At 45.5% G+C, this 22,790-nt stretch overlaps 1 protein-coding gene across 1 annotated transcript in view; it reads left to right on the top strand.

The window, feature by feature from the left end:
• The window catches only part of Sdk1 (sidekick cell adhesion molecule 1), an 827,695-nt gene that overhangs the window by 628,420 nt on the left and 176,485 nt on the right, over positions 1–22,790 (top strand). The window contains 3 exon segments of the mRNA XM_087195944.1: positions 4,255–4,402; positions 5,133–5,273; positions 9,842–10,023. Coding sequence (XP_087052070.1) covers positions 4,255–4,402; positions 5,133–5,273; positions 9,842–10,023 — 471 coding nt within the window.

Raw genomic sequence — 22,790 nt, 5'->3', positions numbered from 1 at the left:
ACAAATCAGAGTGCCCATGAGATGGATCGGGTTCATTTGTATTAGTTTTCAGTTTAATCTCTCTTCCTGCCAGATCTTTTATCTTCTAGTAGGTAAGAAAAAGAATAAATAAAGAATTCTATAGATGCAACCAGAGGACTGAGCAGAGCCTGAAACACAGAGATTAATAGGCCCCGTTGTCAAATCAAACTGGGCAACAGACCTGCAGCTTGGGTTATGGGCTTTCAAGAGCTCTTTCCACTCTGAATGAACAAATGGCTGAGGGTCACAAAGGGCAGAGGCTGGTAGGGTGGCACTAAGGACAGGAAAAGCAGTGTCTTAATGTGACTTTGTGTTGCTATAGCAAAGTGTCTGTGGCTAGATAATCTATACAGAGGTTTGCTTGGCTCCTGTTTCTATTGGTTGGAAAAATTCAAGTAGCTTGATGTGGCATCTGACGTCACAACATGGCAGGGAAGGAGGAGGGTACAGGTAGCAAGACCAAGGGGAGGTGCCAGTTCCCTTTGTAGTCACCTACTCTTGAGGTAACCAATCCAGTCCTGCAAGGGTAGAACTCTCCGGCATGGAAAGCGGTGATCTCTCTTAAAAGCCCCCAGTCCTCTCAAAGACACCGTCTCCCGATACCGCCTGCCAGCCTCCACGTGGGAGCTGGTGGGGACACCAGAGCAGGCAGTCTCTTGAGGCTCTCCCCGCCCCCACTCATGGCCTGGTAAATCCTTAGTCAGCTGATCATGACGACTGTCCTTTTGACTTTGTCCCTTCCTGCACCGACTGTCGCTCACTGACCAGGTGACTCTTTCCTTCCAGATCCTGAAAGAAGAGGGGTGAAAGATAAGTTTTATTGAGTACTGCATTGTTCCAGGCTTCTGCAGAAGACAGACAGCACTCTTGAAAGAGAATGATAAAGGGGGGGGGGGTTGGAGAGCATTTACAAAGCTATGGGTGGGGGAACCACAGTGACCTGGGGCTGAGGACCTCAGAGCTGGCTTGACCCTTGGGACATAGAGACCAGGGGAATCGCAGCACTCCAAGAGATTGTGTAGAGCTGCCACCTTGAGAAGCACAGGACACATGGTTGGAAGACATGGCAAGTCCAAGGCACCCTCTCAGGGGTCAGGGCAGAGCCCTGTGCCTACCCTCCTCTTGGTCTTCCGGGGGAGGCCAACACATAAATCTCCACCCTACCAGGCCATTTGCCTGCAGGCAAGGGCTCTCAGTATTGATGCAGGGCATTGTGGGAGTTCTGTGGCATTCTCTCCATTTTTCTCAGCTATTTTAGGTTTTAATTCATGGTAAAATACACACAACAAAATTTACCACTTCAGCCATTTCTAAGAGTCAAGGAGAGTCATGTTATTATGTCATCATTACCAATGTCCATCTTCAGTACTCTTTTTGTGTAGTAAAAGTTAAATTCCACACCCATTTCATAGCATTTTTCCGTCACTGGAACACAGTACTTGATACTTACAACTTAAAAGAGAAGTTTAGTGTAGCTCACAGTTTCAGCCCGTGATTGGCTGGCTGACTCCAGTGCAGAAACAGGATGGCAGAGGGGCACAGTGGACAAAAGCTACTCACCTCATGGCAGCCAGAGAAGGAAAGTGCTGGGGAAGAAACTATGCCCTTCTGGGTCACACTTGCCTCTCCAGGCCCCTCCTCCCTTCAGGGTACTCATGACAGATTCATCAGTGGATTCATTAGTAGTGCCTCATGATCCAGTTGCCTTCCAAAAGCCCCACTTGTGAGCATTGAGCCTTTTGAGGACATTTTAGATCTAAGCCATGATAACCCATGAACCAGTAACTCCCTATTTCTCCCTTCCCTCAACCCCTTCTGCTATCTATGAATTGGAGCGGTCACATAGTGCTTCTGCTTTTGTGACTACTTATCTCACTTAGCATATGTCCATAAGGTTCATTTGTGCTGTAGCATGTGTCAGAATTCCCTTCTTTTTTAAAGCTGAAGAATACTCCCCTCCATGGATGTACACATTTCATTTATCCATTCATCCATCAGCAAAAGACACTGAGTGGCTTCTTCCTTTTGGCTGGTGTGGATAATGCTGCTGTGAATCTGGATGTGCAAATGTCTCTTTAAAACCCTGCTTTTAGTTCTTTGGGGCATATATCCAGAAGTAGAATGGCTAAATGATGTGGTAATTCTATTTCTAACTTTTTGAAGAACCACCATACCATTTTCTTTTTTTCCCTACTAAATAATTCTCTTTATTTACAGATTAAATGTAGGAAACATAGTATCCGATATGAATATGTATTTTATCACCATACCATCTTCCATAATGGCTGCACCATTTTACATTCCCGTCAATGGTGTACAAATCCTCATCAGCACCTGTTATTTTCTAGTTTTTTTGATAATAACCATACTAATGAGTTGATACAGTATGTCATTGTGGTTCTGACTTGTCCCCAATTTTTACAGAAGTTCAAACAAAATCAAACTCTAAGTGGAAAAGCTTATAGCTAATTGCATCATTACCAACATGAAGTCTGTGTTTTTCTTGCCATCCACCAGTTGTCTTTGGAATGACTGTTTCCATAGAAAAGCACCTTGGCAAGGGAGGCCCTGCTCCGTCAGCCATATGGTGTTAGGGAAGGCTCTATTGCCCTCTGTGGTGACAAGTAGCCCTCACCTGTAAGGGAGCCCGCATGGAAAACCAGGTTGCTATGAGCTGCTCAATGTGGAGAGAAAGCTGTCAGACTCCAGCCTGAAGAGAAGTGGGTGGGTCTTTCAATAACTAACTGGAGGTGCACACAGTGTGTTTTTAAAAGAAGCATAAAGAAAGGGGATCCTCATCAACTGTGAATACCCATGTCCCTGGAAAGCCAGAGCCAAGAACACAGAATTGCCCAGCTGGTGGTGAAGACTGCATTCCCAGAAAGCCAATTTTGGAAGCAGCTTTATTTGAAATAATTAAAAAGATTCAGTCTTTGTAGTCCAACTGGCATCATACTTCAGCACAGTTTAACTTGTGTTAAAGAATCATTCAAGTTAACAAATTCTGGATTAATGATAGACATCTCTGTGTGAGAGTCAACAGAAGTTGCCTTTGGGGGTCTTGTTTTCATTTTGGAGCAACTTGTGGCACTTTCTGGTGACTATGGGGAGCCAAGTGCTGGGTATGTTTTAATGGGCTCCAGGCACACACTGCCACACCATAGGCCACCCCACCAGGTGAGTCCCACAGACAGGTCTTCGGGAGCTGTACATGGCTGTGAGTCCATGTGTGGGGGTGACATGCCACTGGCATTGTCTGCAGTTTGAGCAGAGGCCAGGACCCCAGCAGGAAGTCGTGCGCTAGCTCTCTTGGACCATCTCCAACCTGGGTGAAAGGAATCAGCACCACTTGAGAGAAGTGAGCAAGATAGGTGGATTTCCAGCCAAGTCTCTCACCCTGCATCTCACTTTACTCTGCCCTTGGAAATGTAGTCCAGCATCACTGCACACAGAGTGGGAGCCAACAGCGGGTGCTCAAAGTCATGCCAGATTGCGTGGGATCCAGGGCATTGCTCTGAAAAACGTCTGGGCCAAGAAGCCTGTTTAAACTCTGCAAAGGCGTCAGGTCCCACAGAATCTCCAGAAGCCCGCCTTGAAGCAACAGCCCATTTGGCTGACAGAGTCGCTCCTCCACACCTGTCAGAAAGTGGGAGAAAGATATTCCAGACTCGCTGTAAATCCCATCCTGCCTCTCCAGCCAGAGCCACTCAGGGTCGTGGTGGTAACAGGCTGCCACACTGCAGATGGGCCACAAAACGCACAGCCCATCTGTCTTTATCATGCTCATTTCCTTTTTTATTAAAATGTTAATGAATATAGTTTTTATTTATCATTCAGTGACATGTGCAGCATCCTTTTCTGGGAGACAAATCTGCAATCTGCCTAACCATGTGAGCCAACAGAACTTTTTCCCCGTTACATACTACACCCGGGATTTAGGAATTTTTGGAATTTTTAAATACCATATGCAGGTTGAACCCAAAATCCCTTTAGGGATATCTCCATAGGGATAATAGAGGTGTGCTAGATTTGAGGTGAGAAATCAGAGTTCACCGGCTACTGGGCACATGACTTCAGCCTCAGTCTTCACATCTGTCAAATGGGGATAGCCATTCTCTCTCCTAGCACTATCTTGGAAAGCAGAGGAGATAGTCTACGGGAAGGGATTTATATTCATTTATCATTGAGATGCATGGTTATGTGGTTTTGAACCTGATTTGCTTATTCCTTTAGACTCTCCCTGGAAGGTGCACCTGTCAGATGTTGGCCCCGAAATGACAGACATCACCGTGAGCGGCCTGACTCCAGCCCGCACCTATCAGTTTCGGGTGTGTGCGGTGAACCAAGTGGGAAAGGGCCAGTACAGTGCAGAGACAAGCAGGTGAGTGGAGCCCAGACCTCTGAGTCAAACATATGTGCTACATTGGACAGAGGCAGTTCATTGATAATTCCTTAGGGTCACTGGCAAAAACGCCAGCAGAAAAGAGTGTCCCAGAGAGGGCAAACAGCCCTTAGTGCAGGTGAGGAAAACAAACTGGGTTTCCCTTACCGGCCTAGAGGCGAGTATCAGGTTTCTCCTGTGGTGCTCTGGCTGTGCCTGTACAGACTGCTCCAGGTGCCACAGCCTTCTGTATTCAGGCAAGTAGGAGCTTACACAGACCCCAGGAGCTGCTCTGGCGGGGAGCATCTAGTTTTAGGGAGCTGTCTCCAGTAGTCTGAGCTCTGGATGGCCTGATTGGTACAGTAGTTGAGATTTAAATAACTTTTCAAAATGTGGGAATTTAAGATGAAAAATAATGAAAAAGCCAAAGAAGGAGCCTCAACTCCTGGACAAAAGCAGCTCACTCAACTGGTCATCTTTCCTGGTTCTGGGAACCCAGGGTTCTTCAGACAGACAGGCACCTCTGGCGTCATCCCCAGCCCCACCTTTCTGGTTTGCTCCTCTGGGCAAGTGTAATTGCTGTCACATCCCTTGGTGAGTTCAGCCACGCATTCTTGGCCCCTATTTTTGCTAGTAGTGAGGATCTGGGTGCAGTGTGGTGGAAAATGCTGTCGTAGTCCTTGGTGTCTAGTGCTTATCTCTTTCTCTCTTCCTCTTCCCTCATTTGTAGGTTGATGTTACCCGAAGAACCACCCAGTGCTCCCCCGAAAAACATCGTGGCCAGTGGGCGCACCAACCAGTCCATCATGGTACAGTGGCAGCCTCCCCCAGAAACAGAGCACAACGGGGTGCTGCGTGGGTACATCCTCAGGCAAGTAGCCTGTGCTGGCATTCTAGACGGTCATTAGGAAGAGTTGGTTATCCAACTCATTCAGTGTCTGTCTGAGCCAGTCGGTAACGTGAGGACACAGGTCAGGCGCCAGACTTTGCAGGGTGGAGGAACTGTGGCAAACTGGAGAGCACGAGTGAATGTGACACTTCACGTGTCCACCCATGAAGTCCTTACACGGGCCCAGTGGTTGTGTTTTGGAAGGAACATTATGGGCGAGGAAGCAAGGCATGCTATTCAGTGTAAACCCTTTCATTCCTTGTTTACCAGATGCATGCATTTAATCATTTATAATACTACTTTTGAGCCAGTTGTTACCATGCTAGCATGCTGCTCACTTTTGTCAGATCTAGCATTTCAAGGAAATCAAAACATCTAGCCTTTTTCTTATAGTCTCACTACATTTAGGTCTTGGAAATGAAACTGATGTATTTTGAGATATAGCACAGGCCAGATGCTCATCTGGCTGAAGGGTGGTCAGTTTGCTGTCTCTGCCTCAGAAGGGATGGGTAGGCTTCTAAAAATATTGAGAGAACCGTGTGAGAACTTGGCCATGTTCAGCAGAAGAAATCTCCTTTGCCAAAACTCCTGCTAATATAAAAATCGCAGGAATGTGGTAATTGCAGTGGTTTGTTAATACAGTAAAAAGAAAAAACTAACGTAGTATTAAAGAATAATTATTAAATCTCCTCTGATTATGACACCGCTGTGGATGTATTTGTTAATTTTATCAGCCTTATTAGGGCAAGAACTATTGGTCTCTACTATTCCTTTCCTCCAAATGCATACCCTGGCCTCACGCTGAGCTTGAGATCAGTAAATACTGTACTTAGTTAACAAAGGTCTTAAGTAGGCACATTTGGTTTCTTTGGTAAAGGTAAGAAATCATGAAAGTGCTGTTCTTTAACTCCATTATCTTTTATTTGAAGGACCCCCAGTTCCCAATATGCATGTATACAATCACCCATACCTCAGTGAATGGTGTTCATCTCTGTGTGTGTAGTATTTTGTGTCACCATCGATTTGCTGCTACTTTCATGTGCACCTCAGGTCTGTGAAAACACTCCAGACCGCTGTCTGCTGAGGTGACAGAAGTGGCCCATCCTGAGGATGCAGGAAAGGCTTGTGTTGCCTTACATGGCCCCTGTTGTCTGTGCCCCCGGCTGTCCTTTTGCATGTAAAGAAGGTCAGAGAAGTTGAGGGTCTTTCCTGCGGGCAGGGCCATGGGCTCTGCTCCTGCTGATGCTTCTGGATAGACCTTTGTCTCCTGACCACCCTTCACTGCCTTTCTACTGCTTTGTGGCTGAGGCTCCTGTCCTTTCCTGCCTCGTGCCCCCGCTCTAGCCGTCACCCCTCATTCATGCCCATCCACTAATGAGACTAATTGGCTGGCCCTCCCTGGCAGCCTCTCCCTCGCAGGGCCTCTTACAGCCCCTGGGTCTCCCAGCTTGTGGAGGGAAAGTTTGCTCAGGCTGCAGCTGTCAAGAAAGGGCTTTAAAAGTCATTCCACAGAACCAGGCCCGGGGCGCAGAGTTAATAATAACATCTCTCTGATGCTATGCGGTCACTTCAGGGACTGCCCATTTCTCTATTTTGTGGGATTACTACTGTTAAAAGGATTTTCTGTGGTGGTGTCAGTAGAGTCGAGTGCCAGAGAAGAGGACATCTGTATTTCTTGGGGCTTAAATCAAGAAAGCCCTAAAATGGGGCTACAGTACCCAAGGCCTGTGAATATCAAAGTTTTCAGAAATTAAAGACCTATGCCAAAATGAATTCGCTTGGAAACATCTCCAAATAATCCTCTGGTCTGCAAATCAGCACTCCATTTACAAGCATGCACCCTGGAGGGCACAGTCTCTCTGTCAGAACCTAGGCCCAGTACACAAAGAACAAATGGAAATAAATCACCTCCATGGCTGTGGCCATAAGAATTGTTAGGCTGTGTGAGCAATAATAAAATATTTATAATAATGGACAGGGTGTTTCTCTGAGAGGAGCAGAGGGTTATGTCCTTTAAAAACATTCTCCTGTTTATTTCTGTATAAAAAATCGTCTTGTTCTGGCTGAGCCCGTCTCCTGAGCAACATAGCTTACCAGTGAGAGGAGGATGCCCTCACTACCCTTATTAACTGTGACCTTCTTAGACATCATGTGACAGTGGCATCCTGAGCCACTGGTTAGAGTGGGCCAACCTGCCTGTCCTGGCGGGGAGCATAGATGACTTTGAAGAATTAAGTTCTGCAATTCATTTTCACTGTCTTAGAGTGGCACAGGAAAATGTAGTTGGCTTATGCAGGCCTCCTCCTCCTCCTCAAGTCTATCTTCCTTCCTTCCTTCCTTCCTTCCTTCCTTCCTTCCTTCCTTCTTCTTCCTTTGCAGACAGGACCCAGGGCCTTTGCACTGAGCTACATCCCTAGACTTTTATTTTTTATTTTGAGACAGGATATTGACAAGTTAAGTTGCCTAGGCTGGGCTCAAATTTGTGATCCTCCTGCCTCAGCCTACCAGAGTGGTGGGATTACAGGTGTGCACCACAGGTTTCCTGTCTTATAACTCATCTCTCCCATGCTTTAGTAGAAGAGCCATATTTAAAACAAAATGAGGGGTGCGCTACACTTCCACACCTCTTTCACATCCATTGTTTCATTCATTCTTGCAACAGCTGGGCAAAATGCTATTACTCTAATTCCCATTTTAGAGCAGTGGAAACAAACCTTAGAGAAGTTTGGAATTTGCCTGAGGTCACCCAGCTCATAGTGGTTAAACCCGGGCTCAACCTCAATCTTAACCTTTCCATGCTAATTCCCCTTTTTCCTGGAAGGCAAATTGTCTAGAGATGGGTCTGCAGGAGTAAGCCCTTCCTATGGGGTCTTGCTCACTGTATCACATTGGCTGTAGGTCAGTGATGGCGAACCTTTTCAAGCTTTCAGTGATACAAACAGCACGCTTTGGCATGTGTGCCATAGGTTCACCACCACTGCTATCAGTGGTTCTTGGTATCGTCTACGTGCCTGGGCTACTCTGTTGTGGATGGAGAGCCAACTTTTTACTTTTTCCTAAATGGGTAATTGCCTTCAGTGCCATTTACATTTAAAGTTAATCTTTTGTAGGGGATTCAAATGGAAGTACCCATCATATGGGTTAATCCATGCCAGGCCCGAGTGGCAGCCACTTCCTCCTTTCAGGCAAGAGGCAGAGGGAAGCCTTGGACCTGCTTGCATTCAAGTGCTTTCTGCTCTTGATCATCTGTATTGCCCCCCAAACCAGCCTCACCAAGTACAAAGCATCCGTAGCAAGAGGGGATGAAAGAACGCTGCCAGAAAATCCTGATTTTCTTGCAGAAACTTTTATTGCCCTCTCTCTGCATCCTTATTACATGTTCAGCTGTCATTCTCTTTAGAAAATTGTTTTACATAGGAGGGACTGAACGTCTGAGTTCTCTGATTTTTTTTTCCAATAGTGGTGGCCTTACAGACACACCTGCCCACACTCACCTTTCTCAGGTGTGTTCCTTCATGCAGAATGCCCTGCCCTGGGGGACAGGCACCACCATGGAGGAAGCTGGGAATTCCAGCAGGCCATGACAAGAGAATGGATTTATTGCTGCTACTCTGGTTTTGGATCGCTCATCAATCATTTCCCCTTTCCATTTATCAAACAAAGCCACATTCTTTGAGCAGTTTATGAACCACTTTTGGGATAAAAATTAGATGTTTTTGAAAGCTGCAGGATGACTAGAAAATCACCCCTATTGCGCATATCTTTCATCTTACCCTGGGGACTGATCCAGAAAAGCTCAGCAAATTAACTGAGTCAGTTCAGTACATTAACTTCTATAAACTGAACCACAGAAGAATATTTGCTAATCAAAATAATGTTCTCAAAGGCCTTTCATAGTACAAAAAACAATTTTCTAATTTATATATTTTCTGAGTGTGGAGTTGCATAAGTCACCTTTCTAATAAACATAACTTTAAATTTCTGACTTTGGTAAACTAAAGATTATAGTACCCAGGCACTCACAAAAGCCCCTAAAAAGCAATGTGTCATATTAATAAGGGATTTGCATAAAAGAATGTTAACACCTTCTCAAAGCCACTTCTTTTAGTTGTGGGATACACTTGGAGGGACCAGAACTCCTAAATGGAAACCGAACCACAGTGCAGCCCACAAAGGACAAGAAGCCACATGCATTCTGCTTCTTGATTCTTCCCCACATTGCAGTCACAAGACGATAGTGTATCTCAAGCCCTGATGGAAATCATGTTTAGAATTTGGGGTAGTCAGTCACTGTACACTCCAAGCAAGTTACCTTTAAAAAGCTATCATTTTTTCATAACCATAATATGTTGAAATAGCTGCTGCATTATGCCTAGAGCTTATAATCGCTTTGAGAGAAGAGTGTACCTTTTAAAATAGTTAATGAGTGGTGTTGTCTGACCTCTCAGCTCTGCGTCTGTCTGTTTACTTCCATTTTCCTCTAACTGTGTGGAATGGCCACCATGAACTTGAGGTGTTTCTTTGCTGTCATGGGCTTCTTTCTGGTGCAGGTACCGCCTAGCGGGCCTGCCCAGCGAGCATCAGCAGAGGAACATCACCAGCCCAGAAGTGAACTACTGCCTGGTGACAGACCTGATCATCTGGACACAGTACGAAATCCAGGTGGCTGCATACAATGGGGCTGGCCTGGGTGTCTTCAGCAGGGCTGTGGCCGAGTACACCTTACAAGGAGGTAAGCTCACTTTCCAGAACCACCAGGCTCCGGAGTCTGGATCAGAGAGCGGGATTTGTGAAGTCTGACTGAAGTATGTTGCAATAGAATTAGAGGATCCAGTCTCCTGGGAAGTGTTTAGAAGAATACTATATCTTCACTTACTACTAAACAAGCAGTGTGGTAGGGAGGAAGCAAATAATGTCCCAGATGCATTTTTCTAGGTGCTAAAAACAGGAAGTATCTACATACGCTTTACTAGCACACCTATTCTTGAAAGAGCTGTGAAAGTGAACTTTTCGAAGTGGAAATAAGTGTTTTGCGATAAAGCTGGCTGTGGAATTCTGTGTGATTCTGTGAATGTCTTTCAAAGAGAATGATTATGGTTTTGGTTTTAGTGATGGAATATGAATATTGGTAATGGAATTTGCAACTCTGTGGCTTTTTTATTTTTTGTTTTTTGGTGTCTTTTTCTTTTTCAGTCACACAAGCAGCAATTTACTAGATCAATGCAAAGCTTCCCTACCCCCTGAAAAAAAATGACCAGACAGAATGTCATAAAGCCACTGGGTCTTAAATATATGTGCTAAGACTCAGCCATGTTGTTTTAGGCCTTTCTACAGCACCTAAACTCCCCTTCCCCCACTTTGTGGAGGATTTGGGTCTCGGCCCTGGCAAGAGTTGGTTGGCTGGGACCCTTTCTCTACACCGGCGTTTCATCATTATAGTTTTGAGCAGTAGTAAACAGACCCTCTCTTGACATACTGCATTTGTCCTACAGCAGTCTACATCCTTTCCCAGGAAAGTAATGTATCCACAAAATCTAAAATCCTTTCTCCATTCAGCGATTTACACTTTCTCCTATTCACAGGTGTGATTTTATTTGCTTAGGCATTCTTATGGCTGCTAGGCCTTGACCTTCTTCAAATGATAAGGTTTCTAACTGCCCACTTCCCTCCCCAAATCATGCCTGAGACCTAATGTTCCTTGATATTACATGCTGTTATTATCATCCCTTATTGATTGGCTGTCTGTTGTCATTCCCAAGTCCATAAATCCTCCTTTATAAATTAAGTGCAGTCAATTCCACCGGCACAGTGCCTAGCAGAAATATTAAAATGCAGGGCAGCTAGGAAGGACCTGTCCATCTGCAGATAATTCTGGATTACTTGTTTGAAGAGGAAAATAACTGAAAACCTGGACAATGAATGTTTGCTTTAATTAGTCTGTTTAATAAAATAACAATAAACTTGGAAACCATTAAGATGACTAATGCTGCTATTAATAATCTACTATTACTATTAACTGTGACTGCCTTGTTTTATTACTGGTGCATTTGAGTTCTGCATAAAGCACAAGAAAGAAAGCAGATCTCAGCCTGATTGAGAGGGGCTTTAGGCTTCAGACTTTGGCTTTTATGCAGCTGGCACTGGGGAGCCGTTAAGGGCTTAAGAGCTATGAGTGATATGATCAGAATGCTGTATCTGAAGATGGCCCTGTCCCTGGAGTGAGGTGAGATGGAAGCAGAATGGAGGCAGCAACTCCAGAGACGTCGGAGGAGTAACCTGACCACACAGTGGTCGGAGCCACCACCCCACCCTGCCCTGACCGCTGCCCCTGAAGATAGGTCAGGATGTCCTGGGGTGGTATGTTGTCCTTTCAAAACAGTTCCCATGGATCACCTCAGCTGTGGCCTTTGCAGTTCTCTGAAGGAATGCTGCTGAACTTCACAGCCTTATCCGGTGCTTCCTGCACAGGAGGGCTGGCTGTAAAAAGAGGTTGGCTGCCCAGACCCTTCCTCCAGTTGTCTGCAGTTTATAGGACAGGACAGGGCATGTTGTATCTCCAGTCTTTAGTGCATAAACAACTTTGTTGGTTAACTTCAACTTGGTGTGAATCACATGGGCCAACACATAGCAGAACCAGCTCTAACATCCAGTCCTTGGGGTGAAAACACTGTCCTCTGAGTGACAGCAGCTCCAACATCAGCAGGACTCTCTTATGGCATGATTGGGAATGGTCTGCAGGGCCAGGGCAAGGGTCCTCAGAGTGGTGAAGTCATGAGTATCTTTGGCTCTCTGAAAGACTTTCCTCATGGGTGAAGACAAAATTTCTGTTCCATTTTTGTCCAACTCCAGTTCTTCCTCTGCTTTTTGCTAACTACTCAGAGCTAATGTTGGTGGCCCAGGCCACACATGCAGTTTCCCATCTACATCCCTTCTGGAGTCTGGAAGTCTTTCCTTCACCTTGGTTTTTGATTCCAAATGTTGGCACATGATGCCCAGAGTCCTACAGGTTTCAAGGACACCCCAGTGGGCCTGGCTTATTTTGTGCCTTCACTCACCATGGAGCATTTCTATTCTGAATCTCTCTCAGACTTCTCCATGTGTACACAGCTTCCCTGTACACATAGTGATATTCTTTGTCCCTCCCCCAACCCTCTGTGAAGACTTCTTTGGGTGGGTTCAAGGAACACAGCTGAGCCTGTCTTTTTTCCAGAAACTCTGCCTTTTCCTCTGCATCTTTCTGATTTCATTGTGCTCTGCAGGATTGTAAATGCCCCCAAAATGTCTCTTGAGTTTGCTGAGGTTCAGTCAGTCATTTCATACTCTTCCTGAGCCACAGAAGAGAATTTCTTAGGCTGTGACAGCTTCTGAGATGTCTGCAGAAAGTACCTGTCCACCCGGACCAGCTGGTTCAAGGGAAGGACTGAGCCCCAGGACAAATCAGGGGTGATCAAAATTTACTCATCATAGCCTGGGGACATAATGTTTTGGATTTGGCTGTGACACTGACCCCAAAGGGTCTTCACTGGCTCCAGGAGGGGCCCGTGGCTAGGGGAGCTATATTAGTTAGTTTCTCTATCACTGGGACACATATCCAATACCAACAATTTAAAGGAAGAGAGTTTTATTTGGCTTACAGTTTCAGTGGGTTTGGTCCATGGTTTTCTGGTTCCAGAGCAAAAACAGCATGGTGGAGGACAGCTGTTCATAACACTGCCAAAGAGCAGAGAGAGAGAGGGGAGGAGACACCCTCCAATCCATGACTAGAGTGATATTTTTCTTCTAGCCAGGCCCCCACCTCTGAATGTGAGACTTTTGGGGGCCATTTTAAATCTAAACTATAATAGGAACCCAGCTAGACCCATCCCTAGAGGCTTCAGGCTGCAGCCATACTGTGCCGTTCCTCCTGCTTTCCATGGTCCCCCAGTTGCCATACCACAGCGAAACAAAATTAAGCATCCTGTGAATCCTGTCCTTGATCCCACATTCCCATCCAAGACAGGATGGAAACAGGAGGATGTGAGATCACTGGAGGGAAGAGTGGAGAGAGACCAGGAGAACTGGCCAATGCCAGAGATGACTTAGTGACCAGGACAGGAAGTGTTAGGACTATGTGAGACATCAGGACAAGTGCCAGCAGAAAGGAGCACAAATGCCTGAGGGAGGCATGGTACAGACTGGGGTGCATGAGATAAGAGCACACCTGAGTCCACCACATCTCTCTACAGGCCTGACTCCTGAATGCCACCACCATGTACCTTCCGGGTGCACATTTCACTTCCTAGGCCTCCACATTCCCGTCTGTGAAATTGTGTATATCCCTGCCCTGCTATAAGGGTGACTATGAAAAGGAAAGGAAGAGGAACACGCTTTGAAAACTTGAGACATACAAAGACACCAGTGGTAATGCTGCTATCCTCTATTTTTCTACTATGCTAACAACTGGCATCTTTTGTTGTGTTTGAAAGCTTCTACATTAGTGGTCTTACAGACAGATTGGGGTCATTCCCTCTGCTAATATTAAAATCAGACACAAATATTCAAGAGCTGTCGTAGCACCTACTGTGTGCTGAGAGCTGTGGGCCAGGCCTTGTCATGGATGTAGAGGAGACACCCAGCCTCCTGTCAGCTTTGGGCATCCAGGGCAGCCCTGCAGGTGACACAGAGCACTGGACACTGAGACCAGGTGAGAACTAGCAAAGAAATCAGCCTTACTTGTGTGGTTGCTCCTTGTTCACCCACAGGCAAGTGGCACCAAACCTGCTCAGAAGATCCCCTGTCAGGACACTCAGAATAGCTGTAGACATGAAAGCTACCACTAAAGAGGGGCTTATTGGGGTCACAGGGGTGGGGCCACGGAAAGGAGTAAATTTACAGCTGTCCACGTTAGTGAGAGAGGGCATCCGGCTGCTAGAAACAGACGCCACATGATGCTAGCTTCAAACAAAGACAGGTTTTTATTTTTCTCACGTCATAAGAGCAGGTAGTGGGGGGTGAGTGGAGGGTTGTAAAAGCAGCTCCTGGGTCATCAGAGAATCTCCTGTCTTCCCGCCTTGCCATCTTTAGCATTTGCCTCATGGTCACAGGGTGACTACCGCAGCTCTCACATACACGTTCTAGAAGCCAAGATGGAGCGGGGAACAGGGGTGTACCTCGTGGCCTTTAAAGATCTTTCCTAGAAGCTCTGTGACTTCTGTTTATAATCCACAGAAGTATTTGTGCAGGATAAGCTGGAAATGTGGTCTTTCCACTAAGTGTGTTTCTGTCTGTTGCCCAGGGAGGAGAATGGAGGTGCAGCTAGCAGTTCCTGCCTCACTTTCTAGGATGGCCTGCTGCACATTTAAGTCAGGAGTCTCGTACACAGTTTCTAGGTATGAAACCGTACCACCTCTGGCTCTCAGCTTCCTAGGAGGAAGCAAGTGCCTGAGGGCACCTCCCGATCCTCTGTGTAGGAATTAGCAGGGTTCAGACTTACAGCCCCTCCAGGCCATGATCCATCCACTTCTCCAGAGGGCCCTCAGGCTTGGCCCCAAGCCCAGTGTGCTGTTTGGCAGCAGCTGAGCAGCATTTCCCTGCTGCTGGGAACCAGCTTTGTGTCCTTGGAGTATCCCATGTCTGTGACCACTGAAAGTGGGGACAGCCCGGAGGCTAGCACGTCCTTCAGGCTGAAGGAATAATTGGAATGCCTGCATATAGGGAGAAAAGAATAATTCTTAAAATTAACTACTTGTCAGTTTAATTCAGAAAATTATTGGAATGCACCAAAACATAACCTGATGGTCCAGCAGAAGATCCTGAGAAAGGCAAAATGTGTTCAGGCTGGATGGGGAAGGAGGACCCTTTTTTTCCAGCCAGCCTGATTATCCTCTCCCAGCCAAGTGGCAGATTTGGTCTGTCAGGGGAAGGAGCTGTAATTCATCTTGACTCCCATAAAGCTCTTGGACAGAGACCCCTGGAGAAGGTATGGGACCACAGGGAGGCCATGCGTTCGCACTGTCAATGGCGGACATGGAGCTTGTTAGACAGCCGCTCTCAGAGAGAGCTGATAAATGATGCAGCACTGACCTGGGGTGAGGAGAGCACAGGGCACAATAGCTACACGGTTGGCACCAGCAGTGAGATGCAGCAACAGAACATGCATTTGCACCAGCTCCATTTCTAGTGCACATACGCTTGGTCTCAGATGTGTCTCCTTCCAGGAAGCTCCGTAAGGAAAATGAGCAAGTTATTTCTACCCTAAGCTCATCACGGTGTGATATTGTGCCTTAAAGTCATTGAACTCACTGCTCACCTGCCCTGAGCCCCAGGTTTTTCTCAACCCCAAATTGTATTGAGATGTATTAAAAATGAATAGCTTCTCCACTGGCTCTCTACAAGCTCTGGGCAAGGCCCGGAACCTAGCATGCAGGAATTGCACCCTTTCCTAACTTCCTCAACTGTTCATATCCACCTCCATCCACTACCCCCATTATCTTGTCTGCCGGGGGCATTTAATAGATTTTATTAGTAGTGCCTCCCTGAGCTTTTCTGCTCAAGGCATTTTAAACGGGACATAGTAACTTACAAGTCAAGCAGCACAGCCCTGATATGCCTTCCGCCCAGGGAACTTTTGGAAGGGTGACAGGAAAGGTCGGCTCCTCCACAGGAGCTGTGGCCTCAGATTCCAACCTGCTCGGAGCCTGCCTGACAGATTTCCGTCATGATGATCCAGAAGGAGACAGGAAATAGCTTCCATTTACTTGAGAATTTCACTACACTCCCAGAAATCAATGTGCTTCTGGTTTCAAGTGGGAAAAAAACCCCATAGTGCGTAGGTTCCGCAAACGAAACGCCTCATGTAATTAGGAGCATTTATCTTCCTGCCAGTGTCTACTTCCGCAACTTTCTAATCATGCAGGGTGGGAAGGAGAGGATGGAGTCATTGGGTGCCACCAGTGCTTCACATTCAGTGCTGATTCAGTCTTTGGTTCACATGCTCAGTTTTGTTCAAAACTGTTTGAATAACCATGAAAGGCACCTGGAGAAATAATGTGGCCACAACTGTCCTCCGGTGAGCCTGAGTGTGGACTACTCTGTGTTAGCATATAAACTGTAATAGATTATGGTTACATTCTGAAAGGAACCCATGCAGATTAGCAAACTCCTTCTATCCATTTTTAAAATGCGTCTATTAAGATGCAGATGTAGATTTTTATGTAAAGGGTCCAAAGACAAATTACACTATAAATCATCATTTTGAGCACACCAAAGTTTTACATTTTCTTCTTTGGTGTTGTTTCTTTTATCATTTTTCTTCTTGTAACAGGTATGTTTGTGCTATAATGATGTATTCTGGTTTCAGAACATTACCTTATAATGAAAGAGAAATATTTCATATTTTAAAAGAAATGGAAAAACACATTTGGTTATCCACATTTCTAAAACATTAGTAAAAACTCCTAAGTGCTCACTTGGGCTTTAAAAGGTTTCCTAAAGTAAGGATTATAAATGAACACTGTTTGCATGCTCTGTTCTTATCTCCTCTTGGGAAATTCTCAATGTGGCATCAAATGACACTGCACAAAAGATTTGTTTCTCAATCCCTAAAACTTTCTAGACCTCAGGCTTTTCATACAGAATAGGATAATGTTCCAGATTCTCCCAGCATTACCTAAAACACTAAGTAAAAGCTGAACCAAATAGATATGGGATGTTCCATTAGGTATGGGCTTAATTTGGCCTTTCAGAGTTTACAGGAAAGGAAAGGGAGCAAAGCAGCGTTTTAGGGGAAGCCACTCTAAACGGGTTTTCATTTTGCTGTGCTCTGCACTTACACTCATTATCTTACTTCATTTATCCCCAGTAGTCATATGGGACAGACACACTGTTCCTGTAACATACCAACAAATGGAAACTCAGAGAGGTAACTCACTCTGGGGAGGTCATGTGGCTAGGAAATGCTGGAAAAGGCTGCAGTGTAAACCCTGGGCATCTACCCTCCAAGCCCATGCCCTTACTTCAGTGATCTATCATTGTTAGAATTTGATTTCTTTTTTCATTCTGTATATATCAAGATTTTCACCGCAGCTTGTATATGAAATTTAAAAAATAAGATCTCATCTCACCTGTGCTCACATGACAGGTGGATGTGCAGTGGCCATTTTTACTCCAATGCACAATAAAACAAATGTATTTTACATTGAAATCCAGTGTACACACACACACACTCTGAAACAAAGGGTTTATAAAAAGATAGTCACCCTAACAGTATATGATGTTCTTTGATGTTTTTATCCTGTTGCATTGTTTTATTCTTTAAAAAATGCTGGTGTGGGCTGGGGATTTAGCTCAGTGGTGCCACCATCTGCCTCGCAAGCACAAGGTCCCAAGTTCGATCCCTGGTACCCCCCCGCCCCTAAAAAAAAATGCTGATGTGACCACTGCATTGATTTCTTGGTCTGCTAATCATTTGTGACCTAAGGTTTAAAGAATGCTGGATCAAACGTCTAAGGTATTTAGCTCCCACTGGACTTTGGATCCAGGGTCTGGGCTGTGAGGCCTGTCTTGTGTGTCAGATATGAGAAAAACAGGAGTCTGGGTGGGGGTGTGAGCAGGAGCCATGAGGCCAGGACAGAGCTCAATTCCCAGGGTGGAAGGGGTGGCTTGCTTCCAGAATCTGTGTCCTGCAGGGGACCTTGTGGAAGAGAATGGTTCTGGGACTTGCCCCTCGGCTGCCATTAGAAGACTTGTGAGAAAATAAAAACCATCTTAAATTATGGTAGCTGACACATTAGATTGTGGTTTACAGAACTATGTTTCCTACTACCCTGGCAACTCTTTGAGGGCAGGGGCTGTGTATGATTTCCCTTTTTACATCTGTGTCCCCAAATCCAAGCACTATTTCTGACACGTAAAACATGAACAGGTATCTGATTGAGATCAGAGTACATACCCTAGTTTCGGTCTGTCTCCCTGTCGGATGCTCTGCCAATGCAGTCCCCACATTTAGCCCCATACCTGCCTTTCTTCCTGGATCTTCTCTCACTCTTGAAAGGTCCAGTATAAGCAGCTCTGAGCACTGCCACAAGTAGACTGGGCCCTTGATGTCTTTTCTGCATCCTGCTATTCAGAAGCAAACCCGCCCCAGGGCTTCCAGGGAGGAACCTGGACTGCACAGGAGTTTAACCTCACAGTGTTCCTCCCCTGCTCTTCTGGGAAGGCTGCTGCAGGGCTGCAGCCCTGAAGGCTCACCATATGCACGAGCCTGACACCCAGTGTGACCAGGACGTATACTGCAGAAGACTCAAGGCCATGACACTGGTCCTAAAACCATCCACAAGCAGCTGTGTGTGGAAATGCAGCTTAGCCCAAGGCTGTGTGAAGCACTGGTCAGGATTAGAACAGAAAGGAAGCATTTAGAAAGCATGAAGATCAGGTGCATGAAGATGGGGTGCATCTTGGCATCTTCAGGCTGGGTTTACATCAGTCTGACAGGGTAGACAATAACTCCGGACAGGACACAGCAGTCAGCCATTCTTACTATTGGAAGAGGATTTGGATGAGGAAAAGAAGACACCAACTCAACAAATCAAAAGCTGCACAAGCAAAATCAAACCAGAAGCCCCCACAGACACATATACTCAGAGCCAGTGGCCAACCAGGGCCCTTGACTGGGAAGCTCAGTGTTTGGCACACATGAAAATATTTTTCGGGACTAAAACTGATTTCATTCAGGAATAGAAACATTCCTCTTCTGGCTTCTTGTCTCTGTCCTGCTACAGACTCAGGGGCACAGGCCGACCCAGCAAGGTCTGCAAACAGCCTACTCAGGCTGCCTGCCTTGCCCCCACACCATGTTTACCCCCAGCCTGAACACTCGTCCCAGTCTTCTGAATGCTTGGTAAATAAAGAATCAGAAATTCGGAAACGGATCCACAGAACTTTTTCAGTGTTAAACTATTTTTTTAGAAAGGCCATAAAAATGATACTCATGATTGTTGGTCAAAAATTTGTTATCCTAATAACACATTAGAAATGTTTGATGCATTGAGACCATTCACGTGTATCATAACTGCAAGAACTATGACAACACAAGAGCTCAGCCTTAGCCAATAATGATCTGACATTAATGAGAACAGCCAGCACACAATTGTAACACATACATCCACCGGCGATGTATAGTAATCCTTCCACATAATGAGCTCACTTCTCCCATTTGAAAGGCATATACATTTAATTCTGCTGGATTACCTGGAGAGAGACACGGATGCCCATGAATTCCCATTTAGTTCTGGATAGGCACTTCAGCCCCTCATGTTATAAATTGTACACTTTCAGGGCAATGAAAACAGGGTGTGCAGTTGTGGCAGTGTCACAAAGGCTATGCCTTTTTCCCCGTGACATGACATTGCCAGCCAGCAACCGTGTGTGCAGCTGCATTGCACCGTGTGCAGCTGTGGCAAGGTCACACCCTGGAGTGTGAGCAAATGCAGTGTGACTCCCAGGCTACTGGATCCTGAACCACAGAGACAACTGCGCCCTGCCCCAAAGAAGCCTACCCACGTGAGTGCCTCACACACAGAACCGGAACAGTCTGTACAGAAGCCTGAACTCCTGAACTCGGCACCTTTAAAACACTGACTGGGGCTGCTGCCCTCTGGAGAGGTCATATGCAGGCCCTGCCCACCCTCCAGGAAAACTGACATTGCTCTGAGTGGAAGGAAAAAATTTGTGTTTAGACCCTGAGATTTCATGCTTTACCTAAAACAGATAAAGCAGTGTTGTTATACAATGGGAATGGAATATAAATACCATAGGCTATATTTATATAAATATATAAACTAATCTATAATTAAAATATAAATTGAAATTTTATGCAATATTTTATATAAACTACATTTATATAAATATGCACACCCTCAGCAACCCACCTCCTGTGACCAGGCTTCACCTATCAACAACATACTTAGCTATGCATTCATCACCAGACTAATCCACTGATAGAATGATTAGTCCATTGATGACTGTCACACCCCCATGATCCAATCATCTCCCAAAAACCCCACCTTTGAGTGTATGAGGCTTTGAGGGCACATCTAAATAAAAACTATAACACAGCAAGCAGTCAAAATCATGGGCTCTGCCAGCTCTGACAGAGGATTTGTGCCCCTGGAGCACCTAAAGCACATGAGCCACTGTCTGTGACATGGGAGCTCACCAGTGTCCAGCCACATCCAGGAGTCAGAATGCTACCCTGGAGAAGCCTCCACTGCTTCCAGAAACCCCAGTGGTCAGGCAGAAGGCCAGCATCTGCCTTAGATACAGGTTATGAGTTGGAAAGAATGGAAGCCATGGGTAGTGATCCGTTGGAAATGTGAGAGGGCCAAGCTTTTCAGACCAATGAAAATACACATATGTTTGGAGGAGACTGGGATTTTGGAACAATTTCTGCCCAACATTTATGACTGGAAGAAAGCTGGGATGGCCACACTTATTTCAAGTCAGGCAGCAGACTGTGCTTCTGTAATCTTTTCCTTCTGGTTTTGATCTGGCTCCCTGTAGAGATAATTAGAACAATCAGTTTCTGAGAAGGGTGGAGTTTGTCTCAGAAAGAATAGGAAGAGTATAACCAGCAAAAACCCTGTTGAAAATTGAGGGATAGGGCTGGGGATTTAGCTCAGTGCTTCTGGCGCCTGCCTTGCAAGCGCAAGGTCCAGAGTTCGATCCCCAGTACCAAAAAAAACAAAAAAAGAAAAAGAAAATTGAGGGATAGAGAAGACTTGGGGTAAGCTGTAGTACTTTTTTTTTTGAAACAGTGTCTCACTGTACAGTTCAGGCTGGCCTTGAACCCTCTATGTAGCCTAAACTGGCCTCAAACACAGGGCGATCCTCCTGCTTCACCCTCCCCAGTGGTGGGATTACAGGCATGCGCTACCACACCCAGCTAAACAGTAGTACACTTAAAGGGCAAGACTAGATTTCACCTGAACAAGAGGCCAAGAATACAGCCCTGTGGCTCTTAGGAAGCAGTCCTTGGGAGTCACCTCCTACCAATCTCATCTCCTTTTTAGACAAGATTATTGAGTTGATAAATTCAAATACCTAATTCATTCTTTAGCTTTATCATTCATTCATCCACTCACTCAGTAAATACCCTATACTAGTCAGTGCTTACTAGAGTCAGATGTAGAAGAGTACAAGAGATCTGTCTGTGTGCTAGAGATCTAAAGAATTCAGCCTAGGGCTTGGATCCCATGGCAATGTCCCACGTGAGTCCAGCTGAAGGCCTAGAGCCCATGGCAATGTCTCATGCAAGTCCACATCAGGAGGCTGAGGAATCCAAGATGGAAGACCAAGGGGTCCAGGCTAGAGAGTCTAAAGGTCAGTACCAGAGACTAGAGAGTGCACTGGCAGGGTAAAAGGCCGATGCTGGAAACCTAAGAATCCATGCCAAGAACAAGGAGACAGCGCCCAAGGCAAAGATGAAGACCAGAGCTCCCAGCTGAAGTGTCTGAGCCACGGGCTGGAAGACAGTGCTCAAGGACAAGGCAAAGGGGAGGACCAGAGCTCCTCCCAGAAGAACATCAGCCATCCTAGGCGAAGGTGGAGTTCAGCCAGAGAGAACAGCAGCAGCACAAAATCCTCCTCTCCTGTTTTCCCTTTATACAGTTCCCCAGAACCATGTCATCTCATTTCAGCTGAGTGTTCCCACTCACATTGACCATGACTTAACCACACACCTGATACATAAGATGGAGAAATATATGAGGTGTGATTGAAAATTATGGTGAATATTTAAATTTTTAAAAATTTATTACAGTAAAAGACACATTGCCATTAATCCCCTTCAGAATCTTCCCCTTTATTTCAAAAACACTTATCCCATCATTCTTGCCACTTTCTGAAGCAGTTCTGGGAGGCTTCTTTTGTGAGTGTCTTTAGTTGTGTCTTTAGTTTGGTGTCCTGAATCAACTCAAAACATTTCCCTTTCATGGTCATTTTGACTCTAAAGAAGAGCCAGAAGTTGCATGGTGCCAGACCTGGTGAAGAAGGTGGATGAGGACGCATTGTAATGTTTTTATGAGCTGCCTTTCTGCTGGATGGCACTCAGCAGCAGCATTCACTGCATTTTTTATCACACCTCCTAAAGACATTCAGAAAAGAAGACTTCCAGGAACAATTCAGAAAGTGGCAAGAAGGATGGAATAAATATATTTGAAGGAAGGAGGAGTATGGGGGGGGCTTAATGGCAGTGTGTCTTTTTACTGTAATTAAGTTTTAAATTTAAAACATTCACTGTATATTTTTTAAGTTTATTGGTACATTTTAGGTATACAGTATGATGACATTCATCATTGGGATCTTGTACCTTTACATGATGTATCTTGGTTCTTTTTTTTTCCCCATTCCCCTGCTCTCCCTTCAACCCCTCCACCCCTCTCTATTTACAAAGACTTTGTTTGTTTTTCCCTTTTCTCATATTTATTCCTTTAATTCACTGTATATTTTGATTGGCCCTTATAG

Source organism: Heterocephalus glaber, unplaced genomic scaffold (assembly GCF_053883595.1).
Source record: "Heterocephalus glaber isolate CG9 unplaced genomic scaffold, H.glaber_assembly_v1.0 deba00001610, whole genome shotgun sequence".
NCBI classification, from domain to species: domain Eukaryota; kingdom Metazoa; phylum Chordata; class Mammalia; order Rodentia; family Bathyergidae; genus Heterocephalus; species Heterocephalus glaber.
This window is presented reverse-complemented; position numbering and strand designations above follow the sequence as displayed.